This window comes from Apodemus sylvaticus, chromosome 4, assembly GCF_947179515.1.
Source record: "Apodemus sylvaticus chromosome 4, mApoSyl1.1, whole genome shotgun sequence".
Taxonomy (NCBI): Eukaryota; Metazoa; Chordata; class Mammalia; order Rodentia; family Muridae; genus Apodemus; species Apodemus sylvaticus.
The window spans coordinates 14,959,051-14,978,498 of NC_067475.1; the positions used below are offsets into that span (position 1 = coordinate 14,959,051).

The 19,448-nt window shown below is 42.8% G+C and overlaps 1 protein-coding gene across 2 annotated transcripts in view; it reads right to left on the reverse strand.

The window, feature by feature from the left end:
* Positions 1-19,448, reverse strand: part of Ddah1 (dimethylarginine dimethylaminohydrolase 1) — a 226,892-nt gene that overhangs the window by 35,421 nt on the left and 172,023 nt on the right. For both annotated transcript variants that reach the window (XM_052179015.1, XM_052179014.1), the window contains exon 2: positions 3,515-3,614. In XM_052179015.1, the coding sequence (XP_052034975.1) occupies positions 3,515-3,608 (94 nt within the window). In that variant the 5' untranslated portion in view covers positions 3,609-3,614. The remainder of the gene's footprint in view (positions 1-3,514; positions 3,615-19,448) is intronic.

Here is a 19,448-nt window from a genome sequence, read left to right on the forward strand (position 1 = left end):
ATAGAAATGAATAATGAAGGCTTGGTTTTATCCCTGATATGCAAGACTGATCAAGTATCAGAAAGCTGAAATGAAGGAAATATCAGATCACCATCGCACTCGAGCAGGAGAGGGTCTACCCTAGAACCCAGAATTCAAGTGTGGGCCTTAGAGAACATCTCCTGCATATGAACCCAGAAGACCCACACAGGAGCAGGCATAGCAGCATTAAAGGTAGTAACAGACAAAATCCAAGAAGAACTGCACTATATACCATCAGCAAAATGGATAAATATTTGGTGGTATATTCTCTTTCACAGAATACTGCTCAATGTAAAAACCTGCCAGTTACATTAGGTCGAAAGTAGAAAAACCACACAAGAATTGACATAGTGGATACTACAGCAATAGGAACTTACAAGAAGAGCAATATTAAATACAAATACTGAGTCAAACTTCAAAGACACCAGGCAGTGATTAGCAGGACAGTAAAGAGACCAGTTTCCAGAGGCTGGAGTGTGAGGGACTGGGGACCACATGGGGTTTCTGTGGTCCTGGCAGGATTCTGTTTTATAAGCCGGGGTGGGCATGCTTTTTTTTTTTTTTAAACTGGTCTTTAAACAGCATGTACACATTTATAACTCAGTTATATAACTTTGTATATCACAAAATAAATAAAGGGGTGAGTCTATTAAAGGATGTTATCTATTCGAGGGAAATGAAATGGAAACAAGTTTTTGCCAGTATCCGTTGGTGTGACAGACAGATTTCCCAGCAGTGGAATTGGAAAGTAGCTCTCCTTCTGTCCATTTCCTGATGAATTATTAATGATATTTTGACTCATGGGAAGAAGGAAGCAGAAAGCATGCTGGGAGTGCTTCAGATTCTATTACTTACCCAGCATTGCCCGAGCTAAAATCCAAGGGACATACTTGCATATATTGGAAATGTAACTTATGGTTCATGAATTTTATGCTTAAAACTGTGAAAAATGGCAAATGTTATGTTTTCTCAAAGGAGAGATGGAGGGAGGGATGCGGGAGACAATGGGGGCTCAAGTGTAGAAATTGGGGGACAACCTTGGGTGCTAAGTCCTTGAACTATCTATCTATCTTGAATAAGTCAGGGTCTCTTGGTCATCACTGTGCAAGCCAGGCGGGCCGGCCCCCACGCTTCTGGGAATCGTGTCTTCATCTCTCACTGAAGACACACTGGGACTATAGGCGTGGTTCTGTTTCTGGCTTTGTGTGGGCTTTGGGAGTAAAGCTCAGATCCTCAGCCTTGAGAGGCTAATGCTTCACTCACCAATCATTCCCCCACGCCCTCATCTCAGCTTTGAATAGGATACATCTTAAGATATGAACTTATTGAATGAGTAAAGCAAGATTCAGACGGTATCAGGGCTTAGTCTCCATGCGCGGTGGGGCAGACAACAGGCTTGGCATGCCGTTCGTAGGAAGAACTTTGGTCAAGGGAAGAGATGACTGATTCACACAGTGCAGTCCACACTGAGAGACTGTCAGGATTAGTGCATGCGAGCTCTTCAGATCTAATATCAACTTGCTATAAACAGACTGCCTTGTTTGAGCAGTGTTTTGAAGGACACTTGAACTTGTCCACCATACGTCATATTACTGTAGACATATGTCCAGGGAAAAAAGCACTGCATTGTAAGGAAGCATGACTTACATATCTAGTTCTCACAGAATCCCATTTTCTAAGAGAAAATAGGCTGCTGCTCTGGTCTGTCAAAAAGAGCGCAAGTACTATCCACAGGGGGCATGAAGACTGCTCTGAGGGCTCCTCCTGAGGAGAGTCAGACAATGGCTGAGTTGGCTCAGGCACAACCAGAGCTATGGAGGCATGGTCAGTGTTCTGAGGTACGTGTAACCCAAATCCAGAGGCAGGGCCCTACCCTGTGTCAGACAGCCCAGGCATCCCTGCATGCTGTCCAGAAAAGCCATGGTTTGAATACTGACCCTTAGAGATGGGTAATGCAATGGCTCCAGCCACAGCCATGGGACACCAAGAAAGAAGGCATTAAAGTGTCACAGATTAAAGCCGCCTCTTCAGGAAAGGCCATCCAGAGCCTGCCCCACCTGGGGATCCATCCCATATACAGTCACCAAGCCCAGATACTACTGTGGATGCCAACAAGCGCTTGCTGACAGGAACCTGATACAGCTGTCTCCTGAGAGGTTCTGCCAGTGCCTGACAAATACAGAGTGGGTGCTCCCAGCCAACCATTGGACTGAGCACAAGGTCCCCAATGGAGGAGCTGGAGAAAGGACCTAAGGAGCTGAAGGGGTTCAATAGGAGGAACAATAATATGAACCAACCAGTACCCCCAGAGCTCCCAGGGACTAAACCACCAACCAGAGAGTACACATGGAGGGACCCATGGCTCCAGCTGCATATGTAGCAGAGGATGGCCTTGTTGGACATCAAAGGAAGGAGAGGCCCTTGGTCCTGAGAAGGCTCGATGCCCCAGTGTAGGGAAATGCTGGGACAGGGAAGCAGGAGTGGGTGGGCTGGTGAGCAGGGGAGGGGGGATGGGATAGGAGGGGAGACCAGGAAAGGGGATAACATTTGAAATGTAAATAAAGAAAATATCCAATTAAAAAAGAGAAGCTGCCTCTTCCTCATCTCTGTTCTCCTTCACCAGGAATATCTATTAAACCTAAATGTTTTTAAATCAAGGCATTTTCTAAGTAACACAGATCTCCATACTTTGGATACACACACACACACAAACACACACACACACACACACACACACACACACACACACACGCCGTCTGGTAAGAAATTATTTGTAAATGACGCTAATTTTGAATTAAGAAACTTTTAGTACAAACCTGGTGTGGTGGATTGACCTTGCTTGGCCCTGGGAGTGGCATTATGGGAGTGGCATTATGAGGTGCGGCCTTGTTGGAGGAAGTGTAGGAGCAGGCTTTGAGACCCTCCTCCTAGCTGCCTGCAGTCAGTCTTCTCCTAGAGGCCTGGTCAAGATGTAGACCTCTCAGCTCCTGCCACATGCCTTCCTGGAGGCTGCCATGTTTCCTGCCTTGATAATGGACTGAACTTCTGAACCTGTAAGCCAGCCCCAATTAAATGTCCTTTATAAGAGTTGCTTTGGTCATGGTATTTCTTTACAGCACTGGGAACCCAAACTAAGACACCGGGAATATGGTTATGCAATGGAAGTGCTATGCCCCACACAAACTCAATTGTAGAAAACCATGTTACACATTAATACTTTCCCTGTAAAAAATAACATTATGCATGTGAATGTTCTGGTGAAGAGGAGCTGCATTGCAAGGAAGCGTGAGACATATCTAGATACCACAGTGCTTATTTCCAAACTCTTTCTTCCTCACTGTGACTTTTTGAACTTTTAGGTCTCTGCCCTTGGCATTTATTTGATGACCAAAGAAGCATTTTAATGACACAAGCAAGCATGGGTTGGGTATAGGACTAGAAGAACAAGAAGACATCCCCACCACCGGGCAGTAGAGGACTGGTGCACACATACCCGTGAATAGGACGTCCCCACCATCCAAGGTTGCGTTTTCATCTTTCATCTCCACTATGTTGAGCTGAAGTTTTTCCAAAGCCTCTTTCATCATGTCAACCTGTTGAAAATCAGACAGTTCATGTTAATACTGACCACTTCCCTTCCCAGTGTGAAAAACCAGCTCTGCACAACATCTCAGCACTAAATTTCCACCCCCCCTCTCTCTCTCTCTCTCTCTCTCACACACACACACACACACACACACACACACACACACACACACACACACACACACTTTTTTATGGATACAGGAGATATGTAGTATAGATATACAGTAGAGCGCAGGATAAGTCAATCATTTCTTTTCTTTTTTTTAAATATTTTTATTTTCTATATTCTTTGTTTACATTCCAAATGATTTCCCCTTTCCCGGATCCCTGCTCCCCATATGTCCCATAAACCTTCTTCTCTCCATCCATTCTCCAATCACCTCCCTCCTTTTTCTCTGGCCTTATATTCCCCTTCAATGCTAGATCAATCCTTTCCAGGATCAGGACCCTCTCCATACTTCTTCATGGGAGTCATTTGTTATGCAATTTGTGCCTTGGGTATTCAGGGCTTCTGGGCTAATTAATATCCACTTATCAGAGATTGCATTCCATGTGTATTCTTTTGTGATTGGGTTACCTCACTTAGGATGATATTTTCCAGATCAAACCATTTGCCTAAAAATTTTGTGAATTCATTGTTTCTAATTGTTGAGTAGTATTCCATTGTGTAAATATACCACATTTTCTGTATCCATTCCTCCTTTGAGGGGCATCTGGGTTCTTTCCAGCTTCTGGCTATTATAAATAAGGCTGCTATGAACATAATGGAGCATGTGTCTTTATTGAATGCCGGGGAATCCTTTGGGTATATGCCAGGAGAGGTATAGCAGGGTCCTCCGGAAGTGTCATGTCCAGTTTTCTGAGGAACCTCCAGACTGATTTCCAAAGTGGTTGTACCATCTTACAGCCCCACCAGCAGTGGAGGAGTGTTCCTCTTTCTCCACATTCTCGCCAACACCTGCTGTCTGCTGAGTTTTTGACCTTAGCCATTCTGACTGGTGTAAGGTGAAATTTCAGGGTTGTTTTGATCTGCATTTCCCTAATGACTAATGATGTTGAGCACTTCTTAAGGTGCTTCTTGGCCATCCGAATTTCTTCAGGTGAAAATTCTTTGTTTAGATCTGTATCCCATTTTTTAATAGGGTTATTTGGTTCCCTGGGGTCTAACTTCTTGAGTTCTTTGTATATATTGGATACTAGCCCTCTATCAGATGTAGGGTTGGTGAATATCCTTTCCCAATTTGATGGTTGCCATTTTGTCCTTTTAACAGTGTCCTTTGCCTTACAGAAACTTTGTAATTTTATGAGGTCCCATTTGTCAATTCTTGATCTTAGAGCATAAGCTATTGGTGATCTGTTCAGGAACTTTTCCCCCGTGCCCATGTCCTCAAGGGTCTTCCCCAGTTCTTTTCTATTAGTTTCAGTGTGTCTGGTTTTACATGGAGGTCCTTGATCCACTCATAGTCTACTTAAGTGACCCGAAAACCTCCACCAGAGAACTCCTACAGCTGATAAACAACTTCAGCAAAGTGGCTGGTTATAAAATGAACTCAAGCAAATCAGTTGCCTTCCTATACTCAAATGATAAGCAGGCTGAGAAAGAAGTTAGGGAAATGACAACCTTCAAAATAGCCACAAACAATATAAAGTATCTTGGTGTGACTCTAACCAAACAAGTGAAAGATCTATATGATAAGAACTTCAGGTCTCTGAAGAAGGAAGGAAATCGAAGAAGACCTCAGAAAATGGAAAAATCTGCCATGCTCATGGATTGGCAGGATTAATACAGTTAAAATGGCCATCTTGCCAAAAGCAATCTACAGATTCAATGCAACCCCCATCAAAATCCTAACTCAGTTCTTCACAGAGTTAGAAAAAGCAATTCTCAAATTCATCTGGAATAACAAAAAACCCAGGATAGCTAAAACTATTCTCAACAACAAAAGAAACTCTGGGGGAAATCAGTATCCCTGACTTCAAGCAATACTACAGAGCAATAGTGTTAAAAACTGCATGGTATTGGCACAGTGACAGACAAGTGGACCAATGGAATAGAATTGAAGATCCAGAAATGAATCCACACACCTATGGTCACTTGATCTTCAACAAAGGAGCCAAAAACATCCAGTGGAAAAAAGAAGATAGCCTTTTCAACAAATGGTGCTGGATCAATTGGAGGTCAGCATGCAGAAGAATGCAAATTGATCCATTCTTATCTCCATCTACTAAACTTCAAGTCAATCATTTCTAACAGGAGAAAGTATTTGCTAGAAAGCACCTATTTAAAATGAGTTGGGTGTGGTGTCTCATGCCTTTAATCCTAGCACTTTGGAGGCTATCTGGGGATGAGGAAGAACATTGCCGAGACTTCAAGGCGAGCCTGCTCTATAGAATGATACACTGTCTCAAAAACAAGACAAAATCTCTTTTGTTTCCTTTCTAGCACAGTGGTTCTCAACCTTCGTGATGCCTGGATCCCGAATAACAGTTCCTTATGTCATGGTGACCCCCAATCATAAAATTATTTTTGTTGCTATTTCCTAACTGTAATTTAGCTAGTGTTATGAATCAGAATGTTAATACCTGATATGCAGGATATCTGATATGCCACCTCTCTTGAAACAATTGTTTGGCTCCAAAGGGTTTTGACCCACAGGCTGAGGACCACAGATGGTCAAAATCACAAACACTAGGCAAACACTAGGCATACTAATGAACAGTGACGATGACTCAGTATTTCAGTCTGCAGGGAGGACAGTCATAGGTTTCTTTGAAAATATTTTTTAAAATGCCATTTACCCATGGTTTCTTAGCTGTCCTGTTGTTAAAATTTATATTCGTGTTTTTTTAAAACTTAGTTCCCTTAGAGGTCATTAACAAATACAGTAACTATCATGAGACAGAAAAATATTGGAAAGGGAAGCTCAGGGACTCTCTGGGTCTGGGCTTATCCATCGTGGAGACACTCTGAACTGAATTAGAAAATGTTATGACTGAGGCTTCTTTGTTTTTAATTTTTAAATTATTTTACTTCGAGACAGCTTGTTACCAAGTTACCCAGGTTGGCTTTGGACTCATGACCTTGTTCCTGTGCCTCTGAGTGCTGGGATTAGAGGTGTGTGCCCTCGGAAGCTTATAACTTAATTCACACCCTTCCAGCAGCTCAACAAAAGCAGTTTTAATATTTTCTAAGGTCTGTGAAACCTTTAAAATAGTAAGCATCTATTAAGACGGCATGAACAGGACTAAGAGGAAAACAAGCAGTCACACCACACTGGGCATCCCTGGCAAATGCCCAGTGCACAGGGCAGATGGTCACTGAAGAGTCATTACTACAGAAGGTGCTTCTAAACTAATAAAAACATGGAAATACTTTGACAATATTGATATTCATGCATTCAAAAACACTAAAGAGGGTATAAAGAAAAAGAACCACACCACTCCAGCCTTGGCCTGGGACTCATCCTACATTTGCACACACAGAGTGACTCAGGACAAGAACAAGTATTCCCACAGACAAAGTGGTCTTTATATAGTAAATACATTTAGTGATTTCTTTAACAGGAAGGGGAATTGTCATATCACAGAAACAGGAGCAAAACAACATTTCCTATGATTTGGGAAACTCTGAATTCACACACACAGACACACAGACATACAGACACAGATACACGTGCACACACCCACCCACACTTGCCCTCCCCCCACACACACATTAGCTCCTGTTGACCACATTATACCACTCCTGGGCATATACTCAGAGTATTCCCCAGCATGTAATAAGGACACATGCTTTACTATGTTCATAGCAGCCCTATCTATAATAGCCAGAAGCTGGAAAGAACCCAGATGTCCCTCAATGGAGGAATGGATACAGAAAATGTGGTATATTTACACTACGGAGTACTACTCAGCTATTAAAAACAATGAATTCATGGAATTCTTAGACAAATGGGTGGAACTGGAAAATATCATCCCAAGTGAGGTAACCCAATCACAAAAGAACACACATGGTATGCACTCACTGATAAGTGGATATTAGGCCAGAAGCTCAGAATACCCAAGAAACAATTCACATATCAAATGATGCCCAAGAAGAAGGAAGGAGTGGCCCTGGAAAGGCTCAATGCAGCAGTGTAGGGGATTACCAGGATAGGGAAGCAGGAGGGGGTTGATTGGGGAACAGGGGGAGGGAAGAGGGCTTAGGGGACTTTCGTGAGGAGGGATCCAGGAAATGGGAAATCATTTGAAATGTAAATAAAGAATATATCGAATTTAAAAAAAGAATAAAAAAGAAAAGAAAATTCACTGAGTGTAACCAGAGAAGGCATGAGGGCTGAGCTCTGGAAGTTAACATGTCAGTAACTGGGAATTCAGCAGCAATATGGATTCCACTTGGAAAAGTTTCTGTAACTACACAGCATCTCAACTGAGGACCTTTGTTCAAACTCTTCAGAGTTAAAGACAGAAACTTGGTGGGCACCACCCCTGTAACTGTCTCTGAATACCTCCTTCCATCTCCCAAGGCTTCTGTCTTTCCAAATTGAAAGTTTATTTTCTCCTCATTTTGAAAAGCAACCAGTCAAGATCATATAATCAGACATTATTTTTTTTTCCCTTTGGAAACTTTGAGTGCATGTGTAGAATTAAGAAGTTTTTGGACACTCGTGATAAAGGGAATTATTCTAAAGGGAAATTGATTTTAGAGGCTAAAATATTGTGGTTTCCTAACTGTGAAACCAGGTATACAGACATTATATTACATCTGGATTATGTGCAATGCAGATTTAAGTATATTCTGTCACTGTAATCCAGATGTAAGTATATTTTGTCGCTGTTCTATTGCCAGGTGTTGGGAGAGGTCTGCATCATACATGCGGATGGTATGAGATTACTTTCAGAGTCAAATGTCTGAACGGGAGTTTAAAACATTTAAACATGAAGTAGACGGTTGTGAGAGGTTCAGGGCTGTGCAGTATCAAGTTGGGCATGCTAACTTCAGGGAGATGTCTAACAGAATGGAAGACCCGAGCCCAGCAGGCTGCCCAATGAGAGAGCTGCGTGACACTGGCTTTCCACTGAGAACTGAATTCTGGTACAGCTTTCCAGGGAAGCACACAAAGTCTCCTACAATAGCCCTGCCCTGACACACCAGCTTGGAGCAAGCCAGCTACTGGGGCCAACTGAACAGTTAATGGAATGACAGAAGGGGAAACTTTATAGGAACAGATGCAACCATGAACCTCCAAACATCTGCTTGTTGCGTGGTTGCATTCAGGAGGGGAAAAAAAACAAAAGGACCCAACACTCCACCTTTCACAGAGACACCAACTCTATAGCAGAACTCAAAAATTACTCAGAGACAGCATCAAAACAAATAGTATTGATTCCACAGGCTGAGTTGAACAGGTGCCGCTAACACAAAGATCAGAAATTAAAAGAAAAAATTGCAGAAACCTCAACTTACGATCCAACTCCATTCTGAAGATGGACAAGTGCTTTGAGTTACGTCTCTCTTGCCTGGGATAGTGAGCAGACTGAGCCTCAGTCCTCACTCATCTTTAAAGTGAATATTTCTTTATACTATCACCAACTTCTTAAGCTCCCTCTGACCACAAAACTCATGTAAAGCTCATAACACCCAGAACTGTAAGTGCACAAAAGATACCAGATACAACTTTTGTTATTTAAATACCAGACGGTGTGCATATGGTGACGGATTCTTTTCCTGCAAATCTGACCCACAAGCAAAAAAAAGCTGTTGCTTTTTCTTACATTTAGACAAGTTTCCATGTTTTACGACTGTGTGACAGATTCCATCTGGGTTCCCACAAAACAAAATGGTACTCTTTCCCACAAAGCCAACTCAGCAAGAGCGGTTTGCTGAGGGCACGTCCATGTGAAAATCTTGCCGATTTTATTTCCTTCCAGCTCCAGGAAGCTGTTGTGATGAGGCACATTTCTTATAACCTCTCCTTTAACTAACCTTCAGCACCAAGAAGGGGTAGGTCTGTCTGGTAAGACGGCCCACAGGCCTCAAACAAGCCCTGAAGGCTGGGTGCCGCGCCTCTTGCCTTTAATTCTAGCACTAGAGGTGGAGATAAGAGGACTGTGAGTTTGAGGTCAGTCTAAACTACCTGTGAAGTTCGGAGTCAGCAATCCAACCATCCATCCGTCCATCTATTCATCCATCCATTTATCCAACCATCCAATCATTCATCCACTCAACCAACCAACCAACCAACCAACCAACCAACCAACCAACCAACCAGCTAGCCAACCAACCAATGGAAAAGAGACCCAACACCAAAACAAACCAACCAACACCACAAAAACAACCCAAGGCAATAAACCACCAATACCAACAAGAAAAACAACCCCAGACAGCAAGAGTCTCATTGTAGCCCTCCTTGCTGCTGTGAGGGAACATCCTTCCAAGAGCAGGTTAAGGGACAATGGGCTTATTCTGACCCACAAGGGAAGTGACAGCAACAGGACAACAGCAACAGGACACCAAGATGCTGGTGCTGTTAACCTACTTCTGTCCAACCCTGGGTCCAGACCCAGGGGATGATCCTGCCCACTCTCAGTGGGTCTTCCCACTTTATCTGACCTAGTCAGCACAATCTCTCACAGCACATACCTCAAGCTTGTCACCTGCATGATTCCTGATTCTGTCTAGGGTGGTTAACACTATCCATCATATAAACCCACAAAAGGGGATCAGCCATGACAGACAGCACAGGCTGCGTAGGCTCTGAGCACACTGCCTCCTAGCCTGTAGGATTCCTTTCCTCTCTCAGTGCCTGGCTTCCTTTCTTACCGTTCTCCCTCTCCTTTCTTTGTCTGTGGCTCTCCCCCCATACCCTCTGCCAGCCTCCAGAGCCCTCCTGGACAGTTACCAGGAATCTGAACACTGCTATGAAGGAGTGATATGACTTGTGGTTTCCTGATCTGCAAAGGGGTAATATTCTCTCTGCCACGATTCACAAATAGGATCATGTATAGGAAGCACCTAGCTGAGTGCCTGGCACACTGAACTCAAAACCCACAGTGTATGGAATTATTATTTTACTCTAATCTATTGGTTTCAATTCTGGCTACATTTCAAATGGAAAGAAAAAAACCATAAATACAGATTTTTAACATTATATAAAATCCTTTAACTTTCCTTTTCTTCCCTTAATATAAACAAAAATCAAACCCAAAAATGTTCCCTAATATAAGATAAAGGCAAATTAAACATAAAACCTCATAGCATTGTCCTGGGAAGCTATGTTCAGAGCAGTTTACTACATGTCTTAGTCAGAGTTTCTATTCCTGCACAAAACATCATGACCAAGAAGCAAGTTGGGGAAGGAAAGCGTTTATTCTGCTCACACTTTCACATTGCTGTTCATCACCAAAGGAAGTCAGGACTGGAACTCAAGCAGGTCAGGAACTTGGAGACAGGAGCTGATGCAGAGGCCGTGGACGGATGTTCCTTACTGGCTTGCTTCCCCTGGTTTGCTCAGCTTGCTTTCTCACAGAACCTAGGACTACCAAGCCAGGGGTGGCACCATCCACAATGGGCCCTCTCCCCTTGATCACTAATTGAGAAAATTAGCGGATCTCATGGAGGCATTTCCTCAAGGGAGGCTCCTTTCTCTGTGACAACTCCAGCTTGTATCAGGTTGACACACAACACCAGCCAGTACACTATATTACCACAATTGATGGCCCGGGTTTTATTTGCATCGTATTTTCCAGCAGATGCTATCCATAGCTGACTTCTACTGGGCATGCTCCGCAACACTATTTAGGCTTGGCATCTTCACTCTGGACATCATGAACAGGCTGGGGAAACCCGGTGGATCCCTCTCTGCTGTAATTTCATTCACAATATACACCAGCCTGTCTGCAAAGCCACCCTCTCCTTTATCTGCTTCTGTCTGATGGACTGCCGGATGGCGTTACTGTAGATGAGCTGTCCTGTCTGTAGCTGGCATGCCTACTTCACCCTCAGATCTGTCATGTGCTGTCAGCAACAACTTTACTTCTTTGTTAGACTTTATATTCAGAATGTACCGCAGAGGCTCACAGTTCCCAGATTGTAGTTGTACTGGGAGGATGTGGAATCCTTACAAGTTTGGGCATAGTGGGCTTCTGGTCATGATGGGGTGTGAGCCCTTGAAGGAGACACTGGGACCTCAGTCCATTCCTCTTCTCTCTTTCACATCCCAGCGATGGAACTAGATATGTGACCAGTACACACTCCTCTCTCGCTATGATGCCCCGGTGAAAGTTCCAAATAAGACCCATTGATCCTGGACCCATTGATCTTGGACCATAACCTCAATAACTGTGACTGAAAAACGAAGCTCTTCTCTTCCAAGGTGATCGTCTCAAACGTGTTACGGCAGTGGGAGGCAGAAGAACACTGCTGTCGTCAATGTCAACTTCTCTCTGCAAGTCATCGCATGGCTCCTCATCTGGTGGTGAAATGGTCCCCTTTCTTCTCGTTGCTGTTTTTTGTTGTTGTTGTTGTGTCTTCAGATGGGAAGAATGACATGAGAGTGGCACTGGGGAAGCCACTAGAGAGGCTTACGCCATGCCATTAGTGTGTCAGGGCACAGTTGGCTGGGAACCTGCTGATGCATCAAAGCCACACTATGTCATCCATGGTAACAAGTGACAGGCCACACTTTCATTTCCTTATGCCACTTTGACATTCTTTGATCATCAGCACATTTGTGGCCACTTGGTCTAGAACATTTGGCTACGCTTACGTCAATGCTTTTTCGTCAGTGTCATGGTTTCCTATACGATTTCTCATGTAATCCACATCTTTGAGTGGATGCCAATGTACTTTTATCAGACTACAGACTTTTCTTTTTAAAGCCCGTGCTCTGAAATTTTAGTGGGATAGATACAGTGACAATAAAATGGGATTATTTTGTGATGTCTTCAATAATGGTTGGCACTAGGATACCTATTTTACATATGAGTCAACTGAGGCTAATGGAGATTGACTGACATCTGAGTCAAATCTTGTGAGCTTGTTCCCATTGTACATTCACTGCATTGTGAGACCGCGTCCCTAGAATCAGCATAGCCCATGTTAGCATTCGAATAGAAAAATCTCTTGAACTCTGCATACTTAATTTGGTATTATGAGACCATATGCCAAGGGGTTTTAGATTCTGTGATTGTTTTCATACCAGAGATGGGGGGGGGTGTTCCTGTATATTTGAGCTGTAGGATGTTAGGTTACAGAGTGATTAAGAGCATTAAGTAACATGACAGGAATGTACAAACCACACCAAGAACACTGACTGAGGATAATCCAATATTAACCACCACCCTTCAATCTTGGGATGCCTTGAATTTGTTCAGTGGTTGATATCTTAGCTTTTCCACATATGTTCATTAAATTACTAAAACCAAAATTATTAAAACAAAAGATCAAAGAGAGGTTTAATTCAGAATCCACTTCTAATTGAAGCCATACCGAAATTCTCTCCAATCTTCTACTTTCAGAAGTAATGATAATTGCAAACACGTATCTCATCCTCCTATACTGCCTGGCACCCTAAGAAGAGAGCATACTGAATTCAGAAGCTGCCGACCATCTGACTAAGCATCTCCGAGCATTGTTTCTGTTTCACTGTTGAAGAGACAGAGTGGAGCACACAGCCTGACAATGTTGTGTATCAAATAGGCAAGAGAGTTCAGACAGAAACTTCTAGGGTGCTCTGAAGCTTGTGTCACTAACAAAAAGTGATCAGGATGTTGACTCCTATGTGGCCACACAAAACCGAAGTGTCGAGGATTGTGAGGCCCTAAACTCACTCAGAAATGGTTGTCTTTACTATTATTTATTTGCAAAAGAATGTGGACTCAGGCATTTTGAAGGCCAGTTGACAGTGGTTATAAGATGAGGATGATTTCTAAAGATCTTGAATTTTGAATTTTGCTTTGCTAAACACTGCACCAAACAAACCCAGTGAATTTGGGGGAGCTACCCCTGCAGTTACCAAATTATGTGTAGTTATTTGTGCAAAAAGTTTTTTAGTAAGCGATCATGTATCGATTCAACACAATGAAGTTACAGATGAAAATGAACACCCAGATATGCTCCAAAACAAGACACTGAAAACATCTCCAAAACAGTTGGGTAAGTTTCCAAGTGATGAGAGGGGTCTTTGTTACACTGGTAAGAGGCTGCTGCTTTCTGTATCTCTAAACATCCTGTGTAAACTTTTCCTCTGAGAGTGGAAAAGACCACGATATGGCACAGGCCTACCACTCCCACGACAAGTATACACTGCACAGAACAAGAGAAGATATTTTGAGGATGTAATTCAATTGACCCAACAGTTGACTTAAGTTCATCAAGAGGGAGATTAGCCTGAGTGGCCCTGACCTAATCTGGGGCTCTTAAAAGAGCTTTTCATGATTAGAGAGAAGTCAGGAAAATGTTGTGATGCTCTCTTCTAAAAAGAGCAAGAGGCTATTTTTAGTGACCCTATCATTGCTGGGATAAAATCCCCTACAAAAGTAACTTAAGGAGGAAGGGTTTGTTTTGCCTCAAGATTAATTCGCTTTAGAACCTAGCACATGGGACGATGTGGCCCACAATTAGGGTGGGTCTCCCACTTTAATTAACTTAATGTAGAAACTCCTTCACAGGCTCAGGGGTTCCTTTCCATAGTTATTCCAAATCCCAAGGTTGACCAGATGGACCATCATCTCACAGCCATAGTGAGACCACCTTGTGGAAGAAAGGTCTAAGGCGGCTTCTAAGAAGAGAAAACAATTATTGGCTAATAGCCCACCAAAACAAAAAGAAAATGAAAACAACCAAAAGCAAACATCCATACCAGGTTCTTAATTCTACAACTACAAGAAACTAAATGCTGTTGGCAGTCTGAATCAGTTCAGAAGAGGATCAGTCTCTTGACCAGAAAGAATATTGTGTTGATAGCCCCTTGACTGTGGCCTTACGTGATCCTGAACAAAAAAACCCAAGACATACTGTGTTCAAACCCGTGACCTGCAAAAACTGAGAAAACAGACAAATGCCCATGCTTAGGTTGTTTACTATGTAGCAATAAAAAAGGGAATACAAGAAATTCCAAGTTTAAAGAGACTTTAGTTAAGCCTGTATTTACAAAGTTCTTTGGTTAGAAGCAAAAAGAAAATGAGATGATTATTTCCAAATTGTTTCCTTAGAATAGGGCACACCGTTTGTAAGACTTTCCTAATAAATTCTCAAGAATACCGTTTTAAACGTTCAGGGTGAAGGCACTCTGGCCAGCTTGAGCATAGTGGGCGTGGCTCTGGCAGGCTTTGCTTTTTTCCAGATTCCCTCTCTCGGCCTTGCTAAGAGCCATTAGATTCCTGAAGCTAGCTCCCAAGGTCTCTTCCCTTATTTGGCCACTTCCATTTCCTGAGGCTGACTACCAAGGTCCAGCTATCAAAGTACTGAAGTCAAGCAATCAAAAGCCTCCTTTGGGTCACCTAATTAACACACCCAACTAAAACTCAACACCCCAAGCTAACGTGTGGGGTGGGGCAAGGGTGGATTCCCTTTTACATTTATAAACCAACATGTTCTTATTTGTCACTGATGTCTTTCTCTATCTATGGGCAGTCCTTAGCCTCTTCAGGACCCCTACCACCTCACCCTTGATCGCCTCTTTCCTCTCCTCCCTCATTCTCTTTCTCCTGTCTTTGTCTCTAATTCCCTGCCCTCTTTTCCTGTCCTCTTTCCCTGCGGGGCAAATAAATCTCCTTTGTGCTGAAACTTGGTCTTGGTGGTCCTGAGCTGATAGTGATCTCCAACCCAGGGGTTCTAGTCACACAAAAACTTCTTAATCTATAACTCATTAAAATACAGTCAAATTAAAAAAAATGCCTAAAACAAGTATATAGCTAGGAGATACCCAAAGAAATGAAAGTAACAAAAGTGTGTGTGTGTGTGTGTGTAGTATATGTGTGTGTATCTCCAAAGTCATACCTTGGGTCACCCTGATCTATTTTAACTCATTCAGTTAAATTAATAACAAATGTTTATTGAGAACTAGACATCATGATATACTGTGATCAGTGGCCATAAAAAATTAGGTATGGCACCCGTCCAAGGCTCAGAGAATACCGAACATCAGGGTGGGAGATGGGAGAGGAGCTGACTTTGGAACATGTCACACCTGGTGCGTTCATGAACTCACAGCAGTGTGGTGCCTGCACCAAGGTTGGCCCCTCAGCATTCCAGCACAGATGGGGGTCTCTTGAGGCTACACCCCTCAAGAGAGCTGTTGGCAGCTAACCTTTGCTGAGGCTGAGAGAGGCAGTTTCTTCAGAGCTATAGACACTCTTAAGTTGCACATGGCAGTAATACGGTCCCAGCCCAGGCCCATGCAAGCCCCCCTAATCAAGCTCAGCGAGTGACAAGCTGCCCCAAACAAATGAAACAGAGAGAAGGCAGGAAAACAGGAGCACAACCTGTGGTTGTGGGGGAGGAGGATTCGGTGGGGCGAGAGAGGGTGATAGTGCAGGAGATGACCAATTTACATCGTGTGCATGTGCAGAGTTGTCAAGATTAATAATTCTTTCCACTAATGTATTTATTCACTTTACATTCTGATTGCAGCTCCCCTTTTTTCCCCAAGCCCCCCCCCCCACATTGCCCCTTCTCGTCTGAGAAGGGGTAGGTCCCCTGGATACCAATCCACCCTGGCACACCAATCACTGCAGGACTAGACACATCCTCTCCCACTGAAGCCAGGCCAGTTAGGAGAACAGGATCCACAGGCAGGCAACAGAGTCAGGACAGTCCTTGCTCCAATTGTTGGGAGACCCATATGAAGACCAAGCTGCCCTTCTGCTACATATGTGCAGGGTATTGGGGGGTAGATACAGCCCACATATGCTCTTTGGTTGGTAGTTCAGTCTCTGGGAGCCCCCAAAAGTCTAGGCTAATAATTTTTAATTTAGTAAAAAAAGATACGGCCCCTGTCTCAGTCATAGAAACGTGTACATATTTGTATATACATGTATTATGCATTAGTATCTTTGTGGTTATAAAAAAATTGAATCAGCAGGTCATATATAGTTTATTATAATATCATGTGTAGGACACTTGCTGCTTGAGAAACAAGGCAAGCACATTATTTAGACAAGGGCTCTTTGAAGAGGTGACATTTAAGCTCAATCAAAATGTTTACACTAGTTATTAGTCCTGCTGGTAGGCAACCTATACTCAGAAACAAAAGGAGCTTTTTAGATGATTTCCAGACTCTAAGCAGCTGACCCAAGTCTTCAATAAATGAATGAATGAATTATTGTATTAGAAAAATGGCCTATATAACTGGAAACATTTAATTACTGAATATTTCAAGGCAGGGTTGAATAAACGGTGTTTAATCTTCTGATTATTCTGGGAATGTCTCATATTTATAGACTAGCCAATATGTACAACTGTTACATAAACAGCTCATTTTCCCTCTTACTGAATCTTTGTAAAAATAACCATTTCATGAATAAGATCTCTAAAAACATTTCCCACACGCTTAGATATCTGTTGCATATTTCCTCCACGGAGTTCTTGGATTTCTAAACTTACTGATTTATTTCTAGTGACAAGCACTAAAAATCAACCAGGAGATTCTGCATCTTTGTACCTATATTTGTAATATGAGTGGGACAGAGGTTAAGATGAGGTCATTTCCTGTTCTAGATTCTAAGAGTTGTTCTCTCCAAACTGCTCCTGGCAGTCACTAATGTGTGATCCCGTTTTCCTCCCACCGAGTTTACTGAAAACACCCCAGATGGTTATTCATGAGGCAAGTAGTCTGGTATTTAAGCAAATTCAATCAGAAGCAAGAGACTGAGTCCCTGGATGGAAGAAAGATGGGATTAAAACCAAAAGTGAGTTTTAAAATTCCGGCAGAATGGGTGCCCTGAAAAGTGAACAGATCTCCGCTGAACAGAGCAGACAGAAGGTGTGTGAATGTTGACCTACCATTAACTGATAATTACATTTAATTCTGGGGCTGACTGTCACAGTGTCTTCACGCCTGTGAGCCACTGGCTGACAGGTACTCCATGAGAAGATAATGGAGTCCTGTCTGTGTGTTCTCACGTGTCCACAGGTCATATAGATGTCACCGATGATGGGTTCATTCCTTACCCATTTCTCAGAACCAATCTTCCCTAAAGTAGCACCTCGCCAGTACTTGGACACCCAGGATCAAATGATCTTTTCTTCTCGGTCCTCCTTCAGATTACAATCCTGGATACCTCTGTGGTTCTTTCCCCTGGGAGTTCTGCACTAATAAAGCCCAGTTCCTTCCCATGTGGAGAGTCCTGCTTTGTTTGTGCTCTCTTTGGGGGAATGGAGCCTTGGTCCTGCATCTCAGCTGCAGAATGGCTTCTGTCATTACATCATCTCCTTGACTTAGAATCTAGATCAATCAGAACAGAGGAACCTATCCATCAACAGTCAACAACCTGGGCTCTTTAATGATTTTAATAGAACAGGTGCTTCATTACCAATCACATGTGAACTCTTATTACGCTTGGTCTCTAGTGCTAGCTATCTTTTAAAGTGATCTGGTATGGCATGTGCCATTCGGTTACCACCACATCCCTACGGCCACCTTCCAGTCCAAGTCAAGGATGTCAGTTCCATCTCCTTTCCAAGTGACCCAGTTTTGGCAGGAACAGGAAGTCTGTTGTGCAGTTCCCAGAGCCATAGGAAGAAACAGACCCCTCTCACTTTCCTTTGGATGTTGTGTATGGACGTGGTGCAATCACCAAGCTGTAACCAGGTAGTGAGATGGAGAGAGTCAGCAGCCTCTAACACTGCTGAAGGGATGGATCTAGCAGCCTGGGGCTTTATATGAGAGTGTTGATTTCCTAAGCAATTTGATTTGCATTTTCCTTTGGCTGCAGTGAAAGGCAAAAAAAAAAAAAATACTCATTCACTTATATAATATTGATCATTCAAAGAAAATATCCAAAGAGTTAGTAACAGGTAACATCTAACTATGGGATACTAACTTTTTTTTTTTTTTTTGCTTCTACATTTCCTTTACTCTCTTATGTAAAGCAACTGGCTTTCTTTATTCTTTTTTTTTTTTTAACTTTTTTTTTTTGGTTTTTTTTATTTGATATATTTTTTATTTACATTTCAAATGATTTCCCCTTTTCTAGCCCCCCACTCCCCAAAAGTCCCATAAGCCCCCTTCTCTTCCCCTGTCCTCCCACCCACCCCTTCCCACTTCCCCGTTCTGGTTTTGCCGAATACCGCTTCACTGAGTCTTTCCAGAATAAGAGGCCACTCCTCCTTTCTTCTTGTACCTCATTTGATGTGTGGATTATGTTTTGGGTATTCCAGTTTTCTAGGTTAATATCCACTTATTAGTGAGTGCATACCATGATTCACCTTTTGAGTCTGGGTTACCTCACTTAGTATGATGTTCTCTAGCTCCATCCATTTGCCTAAGAATTTCATGAATTTATTGTTTCTAATGGCTGAATAGTACTCCATTGTGTAGATATACCACATTTTTTGCATCCACTCTTCTGTTGAGAGATACCTGGGTTCTTTCCAGCATCTGGCAATTATAAATAGGGCTGCTATGAACATAGTAGAGCATGTATCCTTATTACATGGTGGGGAATCCTCTGGGTATATGCCCAGGAGTGGTATAGCAGGATCTTCTGGAAGTGAGGTGCCCAGTTTTCGGAGGAACCACCATACTGATTTCCAGAGTGGTTATACCAATTTGCAACCCCACCAGCAGTGGAGGAGTGTTCCTCTTTCTCCACACCCTCTCCAACACCTGCTGTCTCCT